Here is a 25,055-nt window from a genome sequence, read left to right on the forward strand (position 1 = left end):
ACACGGGACTCTTTTTTGCTTCCAAGAAGTCTCGTTCTCCGTCACGTGACTCTATGACGTGTGGTTTCCATAGAGACAACCATGCCTCGAGAATGTGCTGCACCCGATTGCCACGAAAAGATGGAAAAGATTCTAAATTGTCTTTTCATCAGTTTCCGACAGACAGAGCCTTACAAGCCTGACACACAGAGTGCGTCATACGATAAAATGACGTCAAATCTTCGCAATGACCTCACACACTTCCTGTGCGTGTGACGTCATAAGGAGATTGATGTCATAAGGAGAAATCCATGAATCAAGAAACTAGCAGCTGTACAATGTTTAGAAAATGGCTTCTTGTGTGGACATGAGAGCCAAATTCAAGCAGAAAGCAGAAAGAAACTCCTTTTTTTTATCCAAACAGTTGAACATAAACAAATCCTTTGGGAGTCACAAGGTAAAAAAAAATAGAAGAATGAGATCTTGTAACAGATGTTGCCGTCTTTCGTCTGTCTGCCCTTTCTATTTGTTAAAGCAGAAAGATCGAAACCTTTTACTCCTATTAGGTTTTTTTTTTACATCGTTGATATCGCGAATAGGACTTTTTCCTTTCAGTCGGATATGGGAAAAAACTAATCATCGTATACTCAATACACTGTGCTCAGAGAATAATTACAAGGATTCAAAATATACACACGCAAACATGAACACACACACTCACTCACTCACTGACTCACTCACTCACTCACTGACTCACTGACTCACTGACTCACTGACTCACTGACTCACTCACTCACTCACTCACTCACTCACTCACTCACTCACTCACTCACTCACTCACTCACTCACTCACTCACTCACTCACTCACTCACTCACTCACTCACTCACTCACTCACTCACTCACTCACTCTATCATCACTCACTACTCGGCTAAAACGTATCCCTCCATTCATCTGGCGAGATCACGTTTACACACTCGATGCGCATGCGTGAGTGGAAATTCAAAATGGGTCCATTATTGGTTTCAACAAACGACCGCCAGAAAGCAATTATCGTCTTCTGAGGACGGGACAATACGGCGTGGCTGATGGATTACGCAGTCTACCTACAAACTGTCCTCGCTACCATGAGACGCCATCATCACGAACTTCTGTCTGATACCTTCTATAAATACTGAATTCCTCCTCATCATCATCCTTCTCATCATCATCGTCGTCGTCATCATTACCATCCCACCACCACCATAAACCACCACCACCACCAATACTACCGTTGCAGTCGTTATAGTAACCACCATCAAACCCTCATCCACTTTTGTAATCTGTTTTTATTCTCCTTGACAGACTTTGATGTTTTGTGTCATCCTTTTAAAGAATGTCAACTTATGTAGGCTGTCGTGGAAATCTTTGTCATGTCCACTCGGCTCTCCCCGCAAAGATGTGATTTCTTTGCTGAGGTTGCTGCTGGCGATTGAATGCTACTTCCATGTTGTGTACGCACCTAAGTTTTTGGATGCTTTCAATTTTTTCTTTCAATTCTTGTGGACACCCGCGTATTTCAACTGATTTTCACCCCCTTCATCAAGTGTTGATGACCAAGTACTGGTGAGGATTTCTTTTTGCACAATGGGAAATGTTTTTCCCTTGCAGTTTTTTTTTGTTTTTTGGGTGGTGGTGGTGGTGTTTGTGTGTTTGATTTTGTTTTTGTTTGTCTCGGATTTTTACGTCTTCGCTATTTTAGGAAACGACTTAAAAGGTTTGTGGGTTTATAGCCTTTAACATCGAGACAAGATGTTTCTGTCGGAGTTTTATTATTAACATTTCTTGCGAGTAAACCTGTCAAAATAGCACAGGACAAAATAGCTCAGCATTCCGGGTACTTGACCTGCATAGCTGCAGGGGGTTAGAATGGGGTGCATTCAGACCGGAATGATGAGCGGACTTGTGCACAATACCCGGATGTGGAGAATGTAAGGAAGAAAAAACTCGGTCGTGGAATAGCCAGATACACTATAAACAAAACAACAATGGGACGAGAAGAGGATATATAACTGGAAAAACGATAGTGACGATGATACAGCGTCTACATCTAGAACCTTCCTCTACACTGATATAACGATACTTGTTTTCTTACGACATATAAGAGGAAAATAAAGATAAAGAAAGAATAAATTAGTGAAGCACTATCACTAATGAGTCCATCACTCTTTTTGAATATCCGACAAAGGTTCTATGTTTTATACTTTCAAAATTCAGTGAATGTTGCCACGTCTTTTCTTGTCCTTCTGTCAGTGCAGGACACGTGACTGCTCGGATCCCAGGGTGGATTGTCGTGGCTAGTGGCTGGTGACTGATACCCATTACAGTTCCATCTAAGACAGGGACAGGTATCCACATACTTTGGAAGAGACCTGCTTGCGAAAGACTTTGGACAGAGTCCGTAATGGAAGGGAAGAGTTGTGTAAATACAGCGCTCTTCGCAGGGCAGACCTTCATTTGTTCCAGCTGTCAGTCCGTCCTCTTTGGACTATGGCGGATTTTTCTCGGTTCACAATGCGGGGAACCTGATTTTGAGGTTATTGATTTACATCGTCACTGACGCTAATTAAATTTACTTAACTAGATTAGTTGACTCGTGGGTCAAGCTGCTATGCCAGGGTTTCATTTTCACGACCGGCGAGATTCCGAGGAGGAACAGTCGTTTTCTTCTCAGGCTATGCAGATTGGACAAAAACATCGTCGGTGCGAGGTCGTCGCCAGGCTTTTTTTTTTTTTTTTACCTCCACGATATTGAAGCAGATGTTAAGAAAGATGAAATGCCTCGTTTATCGATCGTCATTGTTAGCACTGCTCCAATCCTCACATTTTTTTTAAAGGTTAAGAAAGTTCTAATTATATATATCTCACACACTCGCACACACACACACACACCACGCACGCACGCACGCACGAAAGAAGAAAATCGCAGAAACAGAAGGAGAGAGCGTGATAAAGGATCAGAGAGGATAGAGACAGAGAAGAAAAAAGAGTGGAAAAGATGACCGATGGGGGAGACAAAGAAGACTAGAGGCGGAAGGACAAAATTATTTTTTCCCAACTTGGTGACAAGACTATTATTCACATTTCTTATTGTCAGCCTGATAGATTCAGAAAAATAATGTTAATATAGCTATCTTTTATACGACTTTATATTTTATTTCTGCATGTATGAAAAGGAGATATCACTCTTGCAGTATGTTTGTATATTCGTATGCACGGGAATCATATATACGTGTATATGTCCGTTCATTGCGTCTTGAGTTAGCAGGAAAAGACGGATGAACAACAGAGAAACAGAACAGGAAAGATGGGTAATGAGCAGGTAGACTGAATCCAAACACCCACATGCTCACATACCCGCCTCTCCATCCGCTCACCTTCACATTACCCACCCACTCATCAGCACACCTACGTACTCCCGAGTTATGGGTTTGGATAAGTATTTTTTACGCCTAAAGGTGTACTTGTTGTGGGTGGGGATTGGGGAAACACCAAAAAACCAAAAAGTCGCGACAGGGTTTGAGCAAATAGTACGGGATGATCCACCCCACCCTCGCCATCCTACCTTCACATTCCTGGTATCCCGCTTTTGCGTTGCTGCTTGCTGATCAATGTGCATATTTGCATCCTTTCGTTTCTCCCAGGATTCCACCCCACCTCCCTCCACACCCCTTCCCACCCTGAAAGATCGAGCAGCGCGCGGGAGTTAATCGAGGGTCTCGTCCCCCCCTACTACACCTCCTCCCATCGACACCTACTTACGACATTCTGCAAGGTGTCTCCGTAGGCCTTGCTCCTCCCACCATCCACGCCGAAACAAAGAGAAGAGGGAGGGACTTGCCTTGTTGAGAGGATTGAAATGCACGCTGGTCGGGCTTCGGTGGCGGCGGTAAATGAATGAGGGATGAATATTTGATGCGTGCGGTGGCCAGGCTACATAAGGCCAACCCGCGCCGTGTCCAGCCCTTCACTGCCTCCCGTCCTGCTGTGCTGGCAGCTCGCCTCCCACGCCTTCACACACTTGTAGCGCTTACGTGTCACCCAGCATCTGTGGACGGTGTCGCCATCTACCACTACCACCACCACTACCACCATCACCACCTTGAGAGACGATTAACTTCCTTGCCCTTCTCTATCCAGCTCACCTTTCTCAGGTAGGCGTTGACGATTTTATTTGAGATTTGACTTCTGAGAACTTTACTTCAACCTTCTCTCAACGTGGTACTTACGACTTGTCGTGGGAAGGTCTTGCTTCAAAGAATCTTTGCTAGTTTTTGGTGTGTTTTTTTTTTTTTTTGCATGCAAGATGTTCATCCCTCATCAGAAGGTTTCAGTTTTCTTGTCGAGAGACCAATGATTTTTTTGTTTAGCTATTTAATTTCTGTTAGTCATCGGTTGCTTATATGCGCAATTTCATGACTAACTTCGTCACTGGGTTTTCATGGAACCATTTTGAGTTTTGAAGGATATATATTGTGAATTGAGTAGTTATAAATCAAATATGTAATCGTCTCCTCATTTACAGCTACTAAATTATCCGTGGCCTTATGTAAACTTTGTTCAAACTGTACAAGTAGGTCTGACGCTATCACAACCTTGCGATTATGAAATTATTTTTTTATATTTCAATAATGGTATAAAAGGGAACTTATTGCCATCACCAGTAACATTTCACAAATACTTAAAACATTATGACTGGTTCGTTACATTTTAATATAATCATATTTTGTTTCGTATTATTCACCAGATTTATATTTATAACAGATACACATATACACTCCTTTTGCAACAAGAAAGACTTTGTTTATTTGTTTACTCATTTGTCGTCATTTTTCTAGAAATATTTGGTCTTTTCAATTCTATGCAGTATGTCCCCTTCCCTGGCTGCTAGTAGGGTTTCAATGTGTTGGGGAGGATCTGGCTGATGCCAAATACTCCTAACGACAATGGTGGTCCCTGTAAGAGAAATTGAATCTCAGAGGAAAAAGTGAATCGCATTGATTGCAGTACAAACGAAGAACCAAGTTAGGCATGCAAATCTCGAACTCTTCAAATCAAGTCGCTAGCTTGAGGTTAATGGTTCATTGTCAAGAAAAAGCATTGAAGATTCAGCAGGACTAATTAAATGAGTGATTTTTAGGCTGGCTTCAGGGAAATTTTACACTTTTTTCAGCGTTGATCAACTCTTAGCAAGGTTTTTAAACACACACCAAACAGATGTTAATGAAAGCCATCTGTGAGGTACATAACATCTGTCATGACCCGCTGGTGAACTCATCAGAAGACCTTTCACTAACTTTGTTTTGCAGGTTTATACTTAAGCTCGAGTATCGATGACAAACATGTCCATGGATTATGTATTAGAGACCAGCCATGCGTAAACTCTGTTTTCTAACAGTTGCTAGAAAAATTCATCCTGTGTTCTGTCATGCTACGAGGCCCGTGGAGTACCTGATGAAAAAAAAAAAAAAAAAGCCGCTCCTGGGAAAAAAGTCCCTGAGCAAGTCAATAGAATGAAGCAGCGCGTCAATAGAATAGAATGAAAGCGCGTGCATGCGTCTGCTTTACAGACCCACTTTCCCCCCGATGCCCGTTCACAAAGCAGGCAAGAAGCCCGTGTTCTGGAAGTTTCCATTCTCGATAGGAAAGCAAACACTGCGTGTTGTCGTAACGCAGTCTTATGTCTCCAAGTATTTGCCTGACACTGACTCTGGTCTTAATTTCTTTGCAAACCCCGCAGTGTCTCTATTTCCGCGAGGTGACATTCTCTGGAACTCTCTGGAATGGCACCTCCCACATCCATTACCACTCCGTGATGCTGACAGAGGCCCACCAATCTCCTCTCTATCTCTCTCTCTCCACAAGCTTGCTCACTGACATTACTTTTGTTGTACTAGTATCCCCACCTGCCGAGCTGTTTGAAAGATAAATACCGATATTATTTGCCTTTACCACAGTCTGTGGGGTCTTTCTGTTTTTTGGTGGTTTTTTTTCAAGTATATGTGCGGATACATGGATTGTCGAGTTTCAAGACGGCCATTTTTCCCTGTCTCACTTATGATAAATAGATAAAATGGAAGAAGAGAAAATAGAAAAAAAAAAAAAGAAAAGGAATTTAAAAGTAAGTGACCTCAAGATTTCTCCACATATCGAGAGACCTGTATCTCTTTTGTTTCTACTTGATGGAAGATTTAACCTACGATGATAGGTTATTTAATTGCTTGAGACTTCTACGGATTCGGAAAACATTTTTTATAAATGAGCAACAAAAGTAGATTCAATAGAAACATCACCGCTCTTGCAAAGTGTTCAAGACACTGTGCTTCTGGACACAATTATCAAATGCACTGACAGTAGCTTTTCTTGAAAAAAATAACATCAATAAAAAAAACAATCAAATAAAAATAAATAATTTATCTTGAAAAGACTACTCATGTATATTCCTAGTACATCTATGTTTCAATGTTGTGGTTATATGATCGCTACTGAATTACACAAACAACGACTGACTCAGTGCGCATGTGTAAAATGGCCAACTCACACCTGGATTCTGTGGTTTCTTGCAAGAAGTAATTTTTCAACACCTCCACACTCCCTCGACACGTGCATGCTGTGCTCACATGCACACATACTCATACCATCCCTCCTTCCTTCGTCATTATTATCTGTAATTTCCTCGCGAGCAAAATAACGTGTGATATATGAGAAGCGGCTGCAGACTGTGGGCTTTGATCTCTTCCAGATGATTTTTTTTTTCTTCGTCGTTATCTTCTCACACGAGAGTGTCCCGATGCCAAGCTTTTAGTTTCAGAGTCGTTACTGCATTTCCTTTGTTCTTCCCTTTCATGTGCCGTTCCTTTCGATTAATTCGGGAATGACATTGCCCTGCAGGATTCAACTGGTTATCTTAATAAAAAAAGCGATCGTATTTCCCTGTTTTTCCTATCCCAGCCTCTTTCCCATTGTATGTATGTGTCCCGCATGTCATGAATATATCTTCATGTGTCAGGCTCATGGCACTCTATGTCTTTACTGATGTTATCATGTGTCATTTGATGTGTCTGTGAGCATTCCCAGGTGTTCCCATACCTAACCGTTTCCTAATACCTTCATTGCTCTCATCCACTCATCGCTTATCTGCTCATTCATCCCATCCACCCTATACACTCACCAGGCAAGTTTGGCAATTTATCATCAAGAAAGGAAAAGCAATACAACTTTTTGCTATTACAAAATTTTTTTACTAGATTAGACATTTATTTTACCTGTTTTATTTGTCTACAATTTAAAATGTAAATATTACTATGAGCTATTACCCTTATATTAGCACTTTTTTAGCAGCTCAGAACTTTATAAAATTGAATATGGCACTCAAAGAAAGGAAGTCTTGTTCCTCATAGTAATCAGTAACCTAAGCGATGACACGACGAAAAGAGAAATAATTTTAAAAAAACAGACTCTAAGGATTATCAACAGCAGCACCAGCATCACAATCATCGTCACCGACACACACCGCAACCCACCAAAAGAACGAAGAACTAGATTACGACGCGGCAGAACAACAACTAAAAACATTCAAGAACAAGAAAAAAACGAGCCAAACTATGATAGAAGCTTCAAGAATGTTGATCAAAACATGTTACACTCTGTGATATTGTATTGTGTTCAGTGGGCGAACGCTTCGTTGAGGCTGAGTGAACGATAGAAGGACACAGAAGCAGGCAATCAGATTCTTTCGCATCGGTTGAAGCCTAATCGTTCAGCAGGCAATGAAATCCCTCCGCGACCACGACCCCAGACGGACTGAGAAACAATATTACGCCACGTGTGTCGACTTCAATGCTGCACTCATTTACAGGAGCAGCTAACCTCGATGCTTCCGCCATAGTCCCGTCTCGCACAGATCCTGCCGCGGGGACTCTCTTTCGGCCTATGAATAAGAAATAGTTCCGGACATAGGAAGAGGGTGTGAAAAAAAAAGGAAGCTGGAGGATAATTGGAAGTCCAATCTCTCCTTCACATCAAAAGAAGCAGACGACACAAACCAGTTCTTCTTCGCCGATTTTCTGTGCCTTGAATAAATAGGAGAGTGTGTGAGGAACGGAGAACTCTTTTGTAGAAGGTTAGGAATGCGAATTAACACCTCATGCACGTCCATGATGCTCATGAACTGATTGACACATTCACAAACTCACAGATAAACGCTAATATCATAAAATATCATAAATGATTTGACTTGTTATAATCCTTTCATTCCTCCACATCACTCCGACAGGATAAACATTGGAGATAGGAAACCTGCAAATTTAAAATGTACATTATTATTTATTTCATTGAACTGCAGATGCGTGCACGTGCAGGTGGTTTCTCGTGTCAGTGTGTATCCGTACTTGAAAAAAATATTGTTCCATCCCTTAGTTTTGTTCTAATTTTTCTTAGCAAAAGACATTTGCCCTCAGCAATCTCTCGGTTTCAGCAACTCAGTGTTAAGCATGTGACGGATGTGTCTTGATGTTAAGGTCAGTTCTGACAATGGAAATGGCCGGGTACACTCCTTAATGGCACCGGGGGCTTTTCAAGAGCTTTTCGGCATTAAAACAGTAATTTAAGTCTGTGAACTCATGTCATAGCATTAGTGTGTTGGTTTTCCCGGTTTCAAGTGCGCATTAATGAAACAGGACAAATGTTTCAGGAAAATTAAAAAAAAAGAAATTTTAAAAAATATTTTTTTGTTAGAAAGAGTCGCATCTGAACGCGTCTGGTACATTCTCTGAAGTAGGGTCGTAAAATAAACTGGGTTCTGAGACTAACTGTATCTGCTGCGGCGAACGAAACTGATCTCTGAACTCTGAGCGCGCATGCGCACACACACACACATATGCAAGAATGCACGCACAACCCAACATACAGACATGAACGAAAGCAGACACACAATCATTGCCAACTATTGTAGAGATAAAGAGTGAGTTGAAGCAAGTGTTCCCACTGTTCAAGGACTAATTTAATATCGCAGTTGACAAAACATGTTCTTCGCCATTTCTAAGCCAGTTTTGGAGATCGCACCGGATATTACGTCATGCGGAAAAACCGCAGGGTAGTCGATATCCTGGAGACAGTAGTTGGCGCAGCTGTCGTCATTTCTCGACCATTTCCGTTTTCTATCAGCACTCATAGTTAGAATTAGCAGTCATTGTTTGATATTAACAGTAATATTTCAGAAAGGATGCAACCTCGGATAGAATTAATGCCAGCAGTGGATTGGTCGGATGCAGATGAAAGTCACACCGGAAGTTAACAAATATTGAAACAACAATAATATTTCCATTGAGGTCGGTTATCGCTTCAGCTGTCACTACTTCACAGGTTTCATGAATACTGTAAGCAACACTGTTTTGATTGGACACAGACAGAAAGACAGGAGCGAAAAACCCTACAGAATAAATAATTCACAGGCAAGAAAGAGCAATCGGAGAAGTGTTGCAGCTCTGTGCCAGACCAGAGTGAAATGTTCGTGCAAACTGGCATCAACGTTCCGAAAAGCATCTTTGTTCAAGCGGGCCTACAGGCAAGTGAAAGTTTAAAAAAAAAAGTCATTTTGTTTAAACCACGAGATAAGAACGGAAATTAAATGCTTTCAGGGAGATGGCCACAGAGAGAAGCGCTCGGAGTTCAGATGTTTGTGTTTCGTGTCCACATCAAAATGCGTGTTTAAGTGAACTCCTGAGTCCCTCAACTAGGGGAAGGTGGAATGAAATTTATTCTTGGGAGTTCAAGTGGAAGAAAACGATTGAAAACATTGACTCTTAAAGCAAACCCATCATCAAAAACTGGGGGTGTGGGAAATACTTTGTAGTGGGTTCTACAGAAACACTGCCAGCACCATTTAATGAAAATTAGAGAAAAAGAGAGTGAGGATTGGCACAGTGTTCGAGAGTAATCAGAGAGTGGAAAAGGCTGTACACCCTGTCTGAAGCATCTTGGTTTTTATTCCATAATCAGATAGTGGTGATGTGAACGGATCGTGTTCTGCACTTACCGGTCCATGTCATGAGAACATGGTGTGGGACGTAGCATCCTCTTTCAACAACACCCACTAACCGTCAATATCTATGTATGTCCGTCTGTCTGTGTGTCCACCCGTCTTCTAGTCTGTCTGTCCATCTCGTCCGACTGTCCCTCTCTCCATTCGTCCGTCCGTCAGGTTATTCATCTATTTGTCTGTCTGTCTTTCCCGCTGCCTGTCTACCTGTCTGTCCACAAGCTTTACTAAGTATGTAAATGATTTAGTTTATTTTCTCAAACTTGCTAGTAAAAATCTTTTACAAATGTTTCAAAGAATGGCAAAGAGTCAGCTTTCAGTGGCAGCTCAGACCGCTGTGTCGACTATAAAAGTACACAGAACCAAACAGGAATTTGGTATTTGGCACTGGAAAAGGTCAGATGAATAAATAATTCGACATACTCACACTATAACAGTAAAATGTTTACATAAAAATGCATGATGCTCCACTACCACTTTTTTACCCGTAAAAGTGTATTCGGAAACAAGCACCTACCCAACCAAAATATAAGAAAACGTGTCCGGGGTGAACAGGGTCATAGGGAGGTCACGTGTGTTGACCAAATCACCGTCATCAGCCCTTAGGGTCCGAATCGCAGACGACGGCGCTTAATGTCTGGAAATTTGCTGTCATTTCGGTTGTCCACGCATTGCCCGCTGGTCAGGGTTAGGAGGTAAAGGGATATGTATGTGTGTGTGTGTGTGTGTGTGTGAGATAGATGGACAGACGTATGCTAAGATTGTCTACCCGGAGGGGACAAACTTGGGTGCATTGGCACATTGTCCTCCAATGCATTAGCTCATTGTTCATACTTCATATCCAGCCACATGTGCGACATCTTGTGGCTGCCATCTTGGTTCTGCATTCTATGTATTTTCTATATTATCTGTATTTCATAAAAGCGACGAGAAAGGCCCATAAAGGACCTTTCCCAACACACACTCTCACTGCCTGGCTGGCTTCCCTTGTCGGCAGACAGACACCCTCCAAGACCTGTCCAGACGGCCAGGCTAGTTAACGTTTCATCTCGAAGGTGCTGCTTCCAGGCCCTCGACAAGTGCTTGGAGTTCATGGCAGTCCAACTTTACCTGTGACCTGACAATTCCCCCATGCTCCTGAGGTGACAGACAATGATTACCGCTTGTAGAAGATTTCCTCTCCTGTGCCCTCCGTTTGCAGAAAGGACTGATTGGACAACCTGAGCACACTGCTCTGTATTGACCGAAGCTTTTCAAGGCCTAGTAGAGCGATATTATTCTAATCATTAGGTAAATCTCAGAGCAAGTTTTATTTATCCAAATGCGGGTGAATACCCTTTTTCCTTTCTAACGCCTACTAGCATTGCATGCACAAAATGAAAGTGAAAATCGTGACGTCACGCTATGCCTAATTAACATATATATACTCCCAGCTCTTCATTGGCTGAGAAATTCACAATATTAATGTATGGATGATCCTAATGTCAGTGTTCTTGACCTCTTGCTGTCCATGGTGAATTTTATAGGTGTGAATCTCGAGAAAGGAAAGTGATTAAGGGTATATTTGGAGAAATATAATCTTACACTGAGCTTTTCAGTCCAAGAATGTTTGCACTCCACTAGTCCTTTAATGCAACAATTTCTGTGATTATTTCTAATACGTTTGATTGTGTGTACTCATGTTTTTTGTGCCAAACAGTTCGTACCTTGTTTCGAACTGATGTCACTCCTCAGCGTTACCTTTGAACCTGACCTTTCAAAATTTACTGGCCCAGAAAATAATAATCTGTTATAAACTATATATAAATATATAAACATTATAAACTATACCATATAGAAGACAGTAGTATATATATATATAGGTCCATTAAATCCTTCATAACTAACGTTTCACGGTTCAAATCAACAGTTGGGAATTTTTTGCCTGTTAATGCTCAACAGAACTAACTGATTTGCTGACACGGAGACTTGAATAATTAACGTGTAGAAAAAAAAGTGTCACTGTGGGGTACTGGGAGGTTCGATCGCGACAGACTGTCATCCTTCGTACAAAACGTTTATGACATGAGTCCTGCAGAGTACATTAAAAGAAGAGTTTAATGGCTATAGCAGTTGACATTCTTTGGGAGAAAATAAATTGCTCAGTAGATAGTCATGTACATGATAACCCGGTGGTTGATTTCAAAAATAATAATTTCAATACACAGCATTGCTGCCTGATGCCACGAAAGCTTTAACAAGCTACAAAAACAAACACTTTCATATACTCATTATTTGCATAATTCACAGTTTGTTTATCTTGGTGGGTATCACACAGCAATGCAATCAGTCAGGTCCCGAAGGAGCGCCATGAACTCATACCTCTTGTTGCTCGCGATTAGTGGGACTCCGCAATAAACTGGTGGCACTACCAGGAGCATAAAGGTCACTAGGGCTGACTGTCAATGGAGATACAATTTTTTAAAGGGGGTACTAAATTATTGTTTGTGAGGAGGAAAAACTGCTGTACACGATATTTGTTGTTACTCAGACAAATTGGGGACATTGCTGCATACAATATAGTTTTCATGTTGGCGATTATGTTATGTTTCAAAATAGCTAAGTGGCATAGCATGGAGAATGTGGTTGGATTGGTTGAACTTCGTATCAAGGGTCACACACCAACCATGTCAGAGGGGTGGAAACGCACTGAAAGGCTCCAGCGCATGTCCACTTCACGAGCTTTCAATCATGCTCCTACCAGCACCACAGGGCGATTAGTATATAACTTCCGGTCCTTCATTGGCACCCTGTTCCTCCGCACTGGGGTCTGTGTGGAAATTACTGCCCATAAAATTTTATTAGCATTGATTTCACATCCTGCTTTTTTTTTTGGTGAAGGGTGGCCGCAAAAAGCAGATAATAATTGATTCCCCCCGTGTCATCATCATTACTCATGCGGAAGATGCTCACTTACGACATAAGCGAACCCCCGACATCACCAGGGTCGCCTCCCCCAACCCCACGCTCACTCCCAACCCACGTGAGCGGGGTTTCTGTCAGACGAGAGGATTGACGAGAGAAAGGTGCAGCCATAGCAGACAAGTAATGTCGTTGGCGCAGCGGTCATGGGTCAGTCCAGCCTCGTTAGTAGGGAACAGCATGGCTGGCCGCACCTTGGTCTTGCACTGGAATAGCTATCACCGTTAATTATTTGATTGTCCTCTCAATTATTATCTTGCAAGTTGTTAAGATTTCTATTGTTGTTGTTGGTTCTGTTGGTGTTGTAGTGGTGGTGGTGGTGGTGGTGGTGGTAACGTTGATGATAACGAGGGAGAAAAGAAGGAGACGGAAGAAGGAATGTTTGTTATTGTCTATCATAGGAAATATTTGGTCGTGTTCAGCTAGAATTACTGAAACGCGAACATAACAGACTCACGACATTCCAACACTCTCACTCTCTGACATATATATATACAAATATACAAATACTCACGAATATTTATATGCTCGAAGAAAACTTAAAAAAAGAAGAGAGAACTCAAAGAAATTATGAAAGAGGCAGTATCTTCATTTTAATTACAAAATAGGAAAAATCTCTTTATTTTAATTATAAAGAAATAAAGATCTTAGTTTTAATTCTATTGCATGTGTGCGTGCGTGCGTGTGTGTGTGTGTGTGTGTGTGTCTCATTTCCCTGTGTCGGTGACGGCGTGCAGACAAGATGGAGAACAAGCTGGTGCTCCTAGTGGCGGCCATTTCCCTACTGTTGGCTCTGTCCTGCCAGGCCCTACCTTCTGGAGAGTCCGTTCTTGAGGTCAGCCTCCCCCTGTGCTGTTTATTCTATTCAACCATCATTATAATTATTGCCTTCCCCTACACCCACCCCTGTCTTCCATTGACATTTTTAGTCGTCCTCTTACATTTAAACACTCGCTTATCACACACCCAACTTTTTAACACTTTAACTGTAAACTCTGATTTTTATAGAGCTACCCAGAGGGAAATGAGGTGGAGTGATGTCACAATGCTTTTTTTTCCATTGGGATCTTTCTGTAAATTCTTCCCATCTTGTTAGCCTATTTGTTTATAACTGTGGAGAATTTTTATTCCTTTTTTTCCCTCACTCACTTTAAGACCAGTATTCTCCTCACGACACTGTAATACCTGTCATCTTGTGACAATAGTTTTGTCAGAATACTCTCGTTCTTCTCATTTATTTTGTGCGCTCGTTTGGATGATTAACCCTGCATGACCCTGTGTGTCTGGGACAGGATTCCAGTCTGAGTGCAGACAAGAGGCCAAAGTACATGGACACACGACGGGATCTGGATATTTTCAAATATATGCTGATGGCTTCTATTAAAGAGGTGAGTCACTTATGAAGACTGGCTTTAGAGGTGAGTCACGTGAGCAGAATGGCTTTAGAAAGGTGAGTCACAGGTCAACACTGTATTTTCCCTTTTCCCTCAAACCATACTTTGGTTATTCGTATTCGCACAGGCTCCATCATTCATTTGTGTGTATGGTGGTGGTGATGATGATGTGGGTGTGTGTCTTCAAAGTTTCACTCAGTTCATAAGAAACATCACCACAACCACGACTCTAAGCCTTATATATAGGAGCAAGAGAAAAATTACAAGCCAAGATACGAACCAGCTGCACTCGAATCTGACTTCGTAAAAAATATACCATCACACTGAAGACAAGAGACAGATCGTCGGAGGATTACAGGAGCAGATGAACGAAAAATCTTGCTTCTTTGAACAACATTAATTTTAATGATTTATATGGTCATAGTCTCTTTTTCACCGGAAAACTCAACAAATCCCAGAAGCAGGTAAAGACATTTATTTTGAAATGATAGCAGGCATGATCGATCGAAGAAAAAAAAATACTTTAAGAGTTTATCCTTCTTTCTGTGCGTGTGTGATCTTTGTGTATTTCTTCCTTCGTGCGCGAATTTATTTGGGATATGCATGCAACCATCTTCCCACTCAGCACGCATTTCTCTGAAGAATATCAATGTTCGTGAGGTTTCTGTGATGAGGAGGGTGGCGCCGTTAGTCTTCCCAGTTGCGAGGGACAACCGGAGGATGTCTGGCGTTGCGCAGAAGCGGTGCGCGGAGGGATTCCGACATTTGGCGAGATGGCGGGCGCGCTAACAGGTCGGCTGTGGCGGCGGGTCGGTGTCGAAGCTGATCGCAAGATAAAATAAACAAATGACACCAGCAGCGCCCGTGCATGCCTCTTCATGAATGAGTTCTTGTCACAGGGGACCTGCTCGCAGACCCCGCACCTCGTCTCGGAAATCAAATGCCTTTTGGAAAATCACTGTATCACTGTTATGGCATCACTCCCCCTCCCCACCTCGCATTACAACCCCCTTTCCACTTCCCTCCAGTCTCCTGTCTACTTTCCAGTCCATTTGTCTTTTCCATTCTGTTTCGCTCGGATGCACTAACACGAGTATGGACACAAATATGCGCATATGTGCACTCGCAATTGCAACACCAGAATAGTAAAGTAGTTCCAGAAATAATCGGTTATTTTTTTTACCCTCAAGATAAGTGTTATTTTACGAATAGCAAATTAAATGTTTATCGTTTCGTAATGCCTCGGTCAGGTAGTAAATTGTTTCTAAACTTAGACCTACTCGTGAAAGGATGTTGTATTTCTACCCCATTAACTAGCGAGGGCAGAAGTTCATCTTTAATCATCTAATTGAAATTGATTGTAATCAGTCATGGAGCTTTCTCCCACCTGGATAGCTGGTGGCTCAGTCCCTGGACTGCTTTCCAAGAAACTTCATAGAGAGTGTGTTTAAAAGTTATTCTTGAGGAAAGAACTCCTGCCTCTAAAATATCCGAAATTTTTTGTAGATGACTAAACTCCACTAAAATGTATTGTACAAATGGTGGAAAGTAGTGAATAGAATCAATTCCTAAATCATGTTATTCACGTCTGAACAATTTTCAGACAAATTCTCTGCTTTGTAGGCAAACTCCATGATGTCAGTGAACGAAGTTCACATTCTTGTCTCCACAGTATCTTTATTGAGGTGGGGGAGACTACCCCCTTTCCCCCACCCCCAAGGACATTTTGTTTACCAGACCATTTTGGAAATTTGTCACAGACGAACTCTTTTTCATGAAAGTTGCTAAGTGCGTGAGTGGAGTTCAGAGCTGAGTAGCTTTCTTTGTCATAGACAATACATTTTCTTGGTTCTCTTTCGTGGAAATCAATTAATTTTACTAATTTTTAAATTGTTTATACTATCCGGCAGCTAGTAGATTTTTGAGAAAGACATAATCATAAAGCTATCAAAGAGATCACCATCATGCCTACCTATGGCCTCTAAAATTTCAGAACATTTATCAACATGCACAGACGCATCCCTGCCTCCTGCAAGCTTGATGGTACAGTTTGATTGCTGTCAACACCATCATCGAGGCTGCTGCTTGTTGATCATTCGAGGCCACAGCTCAATGAGATTAGGTAAATGTGAGAGGCACGAGGCCCCGCCCCTCCGTGTCGGTGCTACCTTCATTTGGAAAATGGCGCGCACTCTTTAGGCGACACCCGCCATCTGAGTGCATCGCCAAAAGGTTCCCCCCGCTGCTAGCTGCCAAAATAAACATGATTCTTACACCTGGGAATTCTTTGTCCCCCGAACGTGCGTGGGTACCATATTCCCCACAAGAAGCCACCCAGTACTTAGTACGCTCGTCCTGTTGGCGTATGTCTTCTGGTGCCGGCCATATTGTTGTTATTATTATTATTATTTTATTTTTATTTTGTGTGATTATTATCTGACAGACCGAACTCATGTACTGAAGTAGTATCCCATAATATTTCGCCATCATTAATGTAATGATGACAGCTCGAGGATTACGATCTTTGCCGTTATGTCTGTGACGAAGTGTTGTTTGGTGTTGTTGTTGCCTTATCCTCCATCATCTATGCATTGGGATGAACAGAAATAGGTTTGCAGCACGCTCCATTCTATCCGAGCTGTGAGCTTGTTCCTCCCTTGTCTTCTGCGATCAATGCTGCGACAAAGCGTGGAAAGCACTCAACAGGGATGTTTAATGTATCGGCGGTACTCATGAGAGATGACACGGTGACAGGTCATGATGAATCACTCTTTAAAATAGCAGCGTTAATACTGAAAAAAATATCTTGGTGCTTGTACCTTGTTTTTACAGCTTTTTTAAAAATATATCACTTGTTTTTCCATGCTTGAGGTGATGTATTTGGATACAATACCGTTAATGACTGTCTTGTTCTCATTGGTTTATGTCCTTCTGCTTGTATGTCAAGACTTCTGTGTGTCGATGCTGCAATATAAAGTTATCTCACATTCTAACATTCTGGATATTAAAAAAAAACATCTACAATGAGAAAGAATGATCAAATTACTTTTAAACACACCAAGAATGTATGTGATATTGATTCTAATTTAAAAGCAAAGTCTGGTTAGGATGTAAGTAAGATTGTCCAATAGGTCCTTTCTGTGACACGAACAAGCAAAACATGTTAAATCAAATGAACCTGCGAGTGACTTCTCCAGGAGCAGCATCAACCCTCTGGCGCCTGTTGCCCTGTCAATGGTATCAACCACTGCCAGCACATCCACAAGTGACAAGAGGCTGATGTCGGGAAGCTGGGACTTAATGACTCGACTGTCGCCCAACAGAATCAATGGCACATGAGGATGGGAGAGGCGGGGGTTAAAATTAATACATTATCAGATGGGACTGGCGATTTCTGCAGCTCGGGTTGAGAAGGGTTAATCGCGCTTCAATCGACCACCGACAATGAAAGCGGAGTCTCAAGGACCCGGATGTAAGCCTCCCTGAAGATAAGTGTGATTTAAAAGCTGTGATCATGTGCTCGCGGGGAAAAGATGTGGCGAAGGGTGTGTTAAGAGATAAGTGTGATAAAGGGATTAGATCATGACCTAGAGAAAAGATATCGTTACTACGTTTAAAGGTGAGCTAACCTTTTGACACCATGGTTTCTGTTTTAAAGGAGAATGCTTCTTTCACAAGTTTTCTTCTCTTTTTTCCCTTTTTTTTTAACTCGGATGATCGCCACCAGCGTGTCCACAGCCAAAGATATTTCCTGACCGTTGCATTGTAAAGCCATAAATCACTGGATCGTTTCTTTTGCCTCGTAATCGATGGTCCAAAAGCAGACTCTTTCTCAATTGCCCTGTGTGTATTAAAGAATGTTCACATTAAAGGAATAAGAAAGACAAATGGAGATCGGGGTGGGAGAATCTTTTGATGCTGTGCTTTACCTGATTATGCGCTTGGAGAAAAGCTTAAAAGAGCTAGAGGTATAGACAAGAAAATGTGATGATATAAAATTCACAAAAGACAGGAAACCGTAATGCAAAATTAAAACCAAAGGTGGTTGAAGTTATATCAAAGCCATGATGTGGACAGGATGGAGACGAAGGTTCCAGTCTTCTAACATTTTCTAACTGTGATGTCTCCCAGTGTCTGAGAATGTACGATTCCTTAGCAATGTCCACTCACACTTTTATTAACTTTTGTTTCTTGTACCCGCCTTTGAATTCTTCAGAGGGCGACAGACAAGATTTAAGATGACGTGTAGCTCTCCTGTGTATCAAGTATAATTTTTCCACCGGTTCGAGAAGTTTCAGCTGCGATTGCTAGCCTGGTCTCTTTCGGATATTCAACACAGAAATGTCAAATAGAGCTTTTTTAACAAATATAAAAACATCGCCATCAATCCGCTGCTGTTCTACTGGGACGAGCCGCAAACAACAGAGAATAACAAGTCATGATTGGAAGAGACTACCGAGTTGCATCCCTTGGACATTTCAGAAGGAGGTCAGACAAGCGCAAGGAGTGCTGTCAAGGTATCTTCTCCGTCTCATGATTTCGGGCGAAATGGAAGTCCACCATTTTCCAGATTGCCCGGGGATGGTTTCTTGCTTCTTCCTAGCGATGTTTCTCATGACTACGGACGAGCGCCGATAATGCGAGGGACGTGTCACAATGTCCCACCATTTGAATGATGGCGGCAGTAGGTCTCTCCCGCACCACTACACGCCATCATCTGCACTTACTCCTCCTCACTCGCAAACAAGCAGCACGACCCATGAGCGAAATCGAACCGCATCACGCTCAATCAAGAAAAAAAAAAAAACTATCCACCGTTGAATTGCTCACGTTTACCAAGCTGAGATAACTCTCTCATCTTTGCGCAGTTGAAGCCACAGCGGTCGGTGGTTAAGAGTCTGGTTTTATTGCTCGTTACATCGTAGTAGGGGGCAGAACATTTCTATGAATTGATTCCAATTATTGAAGGTCAAAGATCATGGAAAGAGTTTCCATTTCTTTTAAAAATAATGTTGAACATAAATTCAACTGGTGTTAGCAGCGTTTTATTTTTTTTATATTTTTATTATTTTTTTTTTTACAACCGTTGTCACAATCCGAGCATGATACACTGGTGGTGGGTAGAAGTGTGAGTGGCCCTCCTCACAGCTTGTGAGGTTAGGCTTTCTCTGTTGGTTGTGATGTCAACTATGTGTCCTAATGTGCTATCTGGTCGTTATATGTACCTGTCATCTGTGTGTCCTGGGTAGAACCCTGCTACACCGTTTTCTTCTCCATCCAAGAAGCTTCTTCCTGACGATCGATGTTTGATTACACATGTCACACTTGCAAAAGTCAGAAAAACAATTTACTTCTCCATCCAAACCAGATGCTGTCTGTCAAACTGGACCGTGTGTGACTTTTATTTTACTTTTCTGTTTATTGTTTGTGCTTAGCAACAACTGTTTTCCAAAACCCAGGTGAGTCCAAAATCAAATTAGCAGATGCCTCTAAACTGAAATAGGATGTAAGAGTTCATCCTGCGCGATCCACAGCTTAATGCAAATATTTTTCTCCTCCATCTACGATGTTCTGTCACGCATGCGCAGACGGGTGAGTCAGCAATCAAAATGCAGCACTTCAAACAGGTTCGTGGTAGTCGTGTTTGGCTCAAGCTGTATTTAGAAAAGCAAATGAGGTTTAAAAGTGAAAATGACATACGAGTTCTACTGAATATTTTTGTTTACTTGGTATACTCCTTTTATGACTTTTGAAGTTTGCGTTTGTGTTTGTTTGTTTGTTCTTTTGTTTATTTGTTTATTTGTTGTTGGTTGGTTGGTTGGTTGGTTGGTTTGTCTGTTTGTTTATTTGTTTGTTTGTTTGTTTGTTTGTTTGTTTGTTTGTTTGTTTGTTTGTTTGTTTGTTTGTTTGTGTTAACTTGTTACCTCGACACGTTTGCATAACAAAGCGCTGGATTTAGTTATCTAATAAAATTTGGAGTAGGGTTACAGTCCAAGTTTAAGGTTTGGTTAAGGGCGCAGGTATTTGTTTTTATTTTAACAGAATGATCGAACAAAGAAAATGTTCAGTTAAGGGTTGTTGGCGCATGCGTAGAACAGCCAGTCGCAGAACTTCGTAAACAAAACCAAAGTCGCCAGCGGACCTTCTTTGCTCATTCCCATGCTGAACTAAACTTTGTTGGGTCTGACGGGATTCGAACCCGTGCTGCAGATGATGGGGTCCACTGCCTTCATGGGACACTAGACCTTAGGATTAGAGAGCCAGTCGCTGTTTCCTATTGACCCAAGCTTACATTTATGGCCGGGGACCCTTCTGACTCAGTCATTTAGAACTCAAACTTACTAAGAGAGTGGGTGAGTGCACACCAGCGGGCCCTGCTGCGCTGGTTTATAGTCCTGGCATCATGAATTGTCCCGGGGAGACATCCGAACCTGAACCCAACAGTAAACTGATGATCACTCGGCAACAACGGTCTGTTTGTTTTCTGTTGGTCAGTCCTTGCAGACAGGACTGTGGGGTACGATGCCACGCCGACGACTTGACGATAACCGATAGTCTGTTTGTTCGGCAGAGCGTGATGCGACAGAACAGACGATCCCCGCCATTTTTTTTTTCTTTTTTTTTTTTTTTGTGTGTGTATTCCTGACATCAATGGTGTGGCCATTCAGTTCTGCTGGCGGGACAACAGACAAAACGCTGGGAATTCCGTGCCTGCAGCGGGACCGTGAAACATTTATTAGGCCTGATCGAAGTGGTGACTAGCTTTTCTGTTTTGTTTCAGATGCTGAAGATGCGAGAACGATTGATTCTTTTTTCTTTGTCTTTTTTTTTTCCCCCTTTTCCTTACCCTGACGTGGCTGAAAGGCGAGAAATCAACACATTACAATATGGATGGTTGGGAAAATGGCTTCAAAAATTAAAACAGAACTAGTCCGACACAGCATCCACATTCATGTTCATCATCACTTGTCTGTCTGTCTCTCTCTCTCTGTCTCTGGCCAGTTTGTGCCGGCTTCATGAAGTCGTAGTTTCCTGTTGCAATTTTAATAATCTTCATTGCTTTGTGTTTCTTGGATTCTTTAGAACTGGCTGAAAGGGAAAAGTATTGAGTTCTGGAGAAAAAAATTGTAACAAAAACCCTTACATGATGTTTCCGGTGGCCAGACAACTTCGCAAAATGACAAGCTTTATTTTGTTTTCACAGCTGTTTCGTGATTACACATTTTTTTATTTGTTGCGATTATAACCGCTCGCCAGCATTGCAGGCAGAACATGTTTGAAAGAATGTCATCTCAGTGAATTGAGAAGGAAACTGAAAGTGCTCCAAAAAACTAAGCAGCATTCATTTTCCCACTTAGCCTCTAGGCATTATTTGATGACTGTTATTCCTGACGAGCAAAATTTGAAATACTCGTCATTTTGAGACATTTTTGGTTTTTATTTTTATCAATCACTCACAGATTCGGATGTAAAGATAGTTGGTAGGTTGTTGTCGTGAATCTGTTTGTTTTTCTTGTAACTACGTGCTTTTTACGTCGATTGAGCAAGACTAATACAGACTGAATGACAATGTCCGTTTCTTTTCCCAAGTCAGAAATGTTTTCTTTCTGAAAGAGGCAGTGAATGAAACTCAAATGTAGGAATGACAACGGATTGTTTACACCAGATGTAACATCCAACTTGGGGGTAGATGTTGAAAAGTGGCAATCAACCGTTAAAAATCCTAAAGATTGGACATGAGAAGAGGTGCCGCATCCAGAGACCAATTCGGGATTCGAACCCATGACCTCATCATCAGAACTGCTGTGGTGATAAGCCAGTTAATATCTTGTCTGACCACTACTCTACCTCCATGGCCAGAGAAATTGAGGATTGTTTAGATGGATTCATAGATAGATTAATAGACAGTCAAAGAAGAAAAAAAAACCTCAAGAATATTTAATACTCCGTGTGATGCTTTATGCAATGACGATAGCGTGAAAACAGTCTTCCACAAAAATAAATAAAAAATAATATAAGACAAACAAGATGACGCAAGAATGAAAATCTAAAACAAAACAATCGCAAAGCTTAACAAGAAATAAAATCGTGTCTTGGTAAACAGGCTTGAACTTCGCTTTTTCCTCCCTGGGCCAAAGAAAACAGGGGATTAAGGAGCTCGTCTTTAAGGCCGACGCCTTTAGAATCTGATTATTTTTCGAGCACCAAGCGAGTTAGCAATTCGAGACAAGTTGAAACACGCGAAGAACAAACACAAAAACTTAAGTCTCATTCTGAGCGCGCAGCGACTTGAGCCAACGAGTGCAGAGAGAGAGAGAATGAGAGAGGGAAAGAAAGAGTGAGAAAAAAAAATAACACAAGGCGGGTGAATGTTGAGACGAGAGAGTAAGCGTTGTATTGAGTTTGGTGTCTTCTTCCAACGCCTTGAAGAAAGGAGGAAATGTGGATTTATTTTCCGAGGATCTGGTAAAGTTTTGTTTGTCTTGCAGCTGGTAACATTCTGTTTGTCTTGCAGCTGGTAACATTCTGTCTGTCTTGCAGCTGGTAACATTCTGTTTGTCTTGCAGCTGGTGGACGAGGGGCGACTGAACCCGGCGATGTTGCCCAGAGACGAGGAGGGCGACGATAACGAGACGACGAGTATTGAGAAGCGCATGCAGTACATGGGCATCTGCATGCGGCGCCGGCAGAACACACTCATCCCCTACCCCTGTCTGCGCTCAGGTTAGCAACCCCTTAACCCACCTGCTGGTCTTTGGACGAAGATCTTCCTGGATTTCACTTTTATTTACTTTAGTAGTTCCTCCTCCTAGGCTAAAATCATCAGTGTCTCGAGGGTCAATCAGATGTTGAGAACAGGGCATAGCAAGTCGCTAGTGTAAGCTGACCAACCAACGGGTAGCCGTCTACTATACTGATCACAATATACAAGAAATGAATATAATATCGAATGATATCGAACATAGCAATGTAAGCTGTGTACCTGACCATCTACCTAGCGCTGAATAATGCGTTGAAGACATTTTTTTCAATAAATCACTCTCTACTAACCATTAACCCAGTTACCACTGGCAGGTCAATTTTGAGCTCCCTCAGACCGACACTTTTAATGCTGTTGGCAACATTTCTTTCTTCGTCCATTTATTTTTTTATAATTTTTGCATTCATGATGAGTCTGTGTTTTCTCAGGGGCGCATTTCTTTCCCTTTGATTTTAAACAGTTGTAACTCAAGAAGAGGAATCTTTTTAAAAAAAGAAAAAAAGAAAAAAAGAAAAGCAAAACCAAATCGTAAAGCAAAAAAATCAAGTTCCTTAATCTGACTTTTATGTCAATAAGCTTGTGGGGCTCAGTATGGCCCAGGGAGATAATGCACGTGCTGTAAGGCCGCGAGGAAAATTACCTCCCCATCCTCTGCCTGTTGTTGCAGGCGACACCGAACGTCAAAGGGGCTTAATCGCGTTGTCTTTTCCGGTGGTTATTTCGACACAAATCCTATTACCCGGTTGGACAAGAAAAGCGAGTAGGAGAACAATCATGACAGAGCTGTTTAAATTGACACGAAACCTGTGAATAGGAAAAGACAGTGGTGAAAAGTGAGTGAGTGAGTGAGTGAGTGTCAGTGAGTGAGTGAGGTGACAGACAATCAAACCAGGAGAAAGACAAACGAGAGCGATTGTCATAACGACTGTAACTATATCCTTAGTCAAGTTCTGTAGTACAACGCTGACGTCATTAAACCCTTGCCTACCGATGTTGACATTTCCTGGCAGATGAAGTGTTTTAATAAACACAACACTTGTTTGAAAAAAAAAATTTTTGTTTTCAACCCTTAGGGCGACGCTGAGTGTTTACTCAGCAGGAACGCACCAGGTGACCTCTTATTTTCATCTGTCCGGATCTTCTTTTCTCCATTTTCGAGCCTCTACATCAAGCAGATAAAACCGAACGGCAAAGATGAGTGTTCAATGTAGCGACTGCCATTCACCTGGGGGTCTACCTGGAGCTTGAAAGAAAGGAAAGTTGCAGTCTGCAGAGATGTGTACGGAGCTGTCGTCTTGCGAGGGCGGTTGTGAACAGCAGTGTGTATTGCCTCCATCGCTCAAACTCAGGATGAACTTGTCCTTTGCTCGAAAATGTACTTTCTCTCACCAAGCAAAAAGAAAAAAAAATAAGTCTTCACAATCTCCGTTATTAATTTGTCGGAATTTTCCATCTTTCATGTGCATCATCTCGGGTTGATGTGAAATAGAGTCGGAATATACACCAGATGTAGTATTTGTGATATTTTGTAAGTGTGTGCGTGAGTTTGCGAGTTGGTTAGTGTGTGAGAAAGAGTGAAGAAGAAGCAGAAAGAGGAATGCACGTGTGTCTAGAAAACTTTTGAGTCCTACTCAGTCTGACAGCCAAGTTTTTTTTCACTGTCTATACCAATCGCTCTCTATCTCTCTCCTTTCTCTCTTTTCTCTCTCTCTCTCTCTGCTATCTCCATTCTCTCTATCATTCTCCTCCTAAACCTGGATTACTTTCATCAGAGGATCTGATATACAGCAAAGGCGTCAAGAAAGACTTCTCATATTTCAATCAAATCAAAAGAAGAAGAAACGACAAATATAAAATGTGTTGCTCTGAGATTGAATTTTCA

The 25,055-nt window shown here is 41.7% G+C and overlaps 1 protein-coding gene across 1 annotated transcript; it reads left to right on the forward strand.

The window, feature by feature from the left end:
* Positions 1-3,930: 3,930 nt before the first annotated feature.
* LOC112565114 lies at positions 3,931-24,679 on the forward strand. Its single transcript, XM_025240412.1, has 5 exons — positions 3,931-4,172; positions 13,756-13,853; positions 14,311-14,406; positions 22,980-23,136; positions 24,247-24,679. The coding sequence occupies exons 2-5, from the start codon at positions 13,761-13,763 to the stop codon at positions 24,255-24,257; spliced, it is 357 nt and encodes a 118-aa protein (XP_025096197.1). The 5' UTR covers positions 3,931-4,172; positions 13,756-13,760; the 3' UTR covers positions 24,258-24,679.
* The last annotated feature ends 376 nt before the right edge of the window (positions 24,680-25,055 follow it).

Source organism: Pomacea canaliculata, linkage group LG5 (genome assembly GCF_003073045.1).
Source record: "Pomacea canaliculata isolate SZHN2017 linkage group LG5, ASM307304v1, whole genome shotgun sequence".
NCBI classification, from domain to species: domain Eukaryota; kingdom Metazoa; phylum Mollusca; class Gastropoda; order Architaenioglossa; family Ampullariidae; genus Pomacea; species Pomacea canaliculata.

Coding starts and splice junctions, on each gene's coding strand:
- LOC112565114 (XM_025240412.1), top strand. CDS start 13,761: ATGGAGAACAAGCTGGTGCTCCTAGTGGCGGCCATTTCCCTACTGTTG. Junction 13,854..14,310: donor CTGGAGAGTCCGTTCTTGAG/GTCAGCCTCCCC, acceptor TGTCTGGGACAG/GATTCCAGTCTGAGTGCAGA. Junction 14,407..22,979: donor TGATGGCTTCTATTAAAGAG/GTGAGTCACTTA, acceptor TTTGTCTTGCAG/CTGGTGGACGAGGGGCGACT.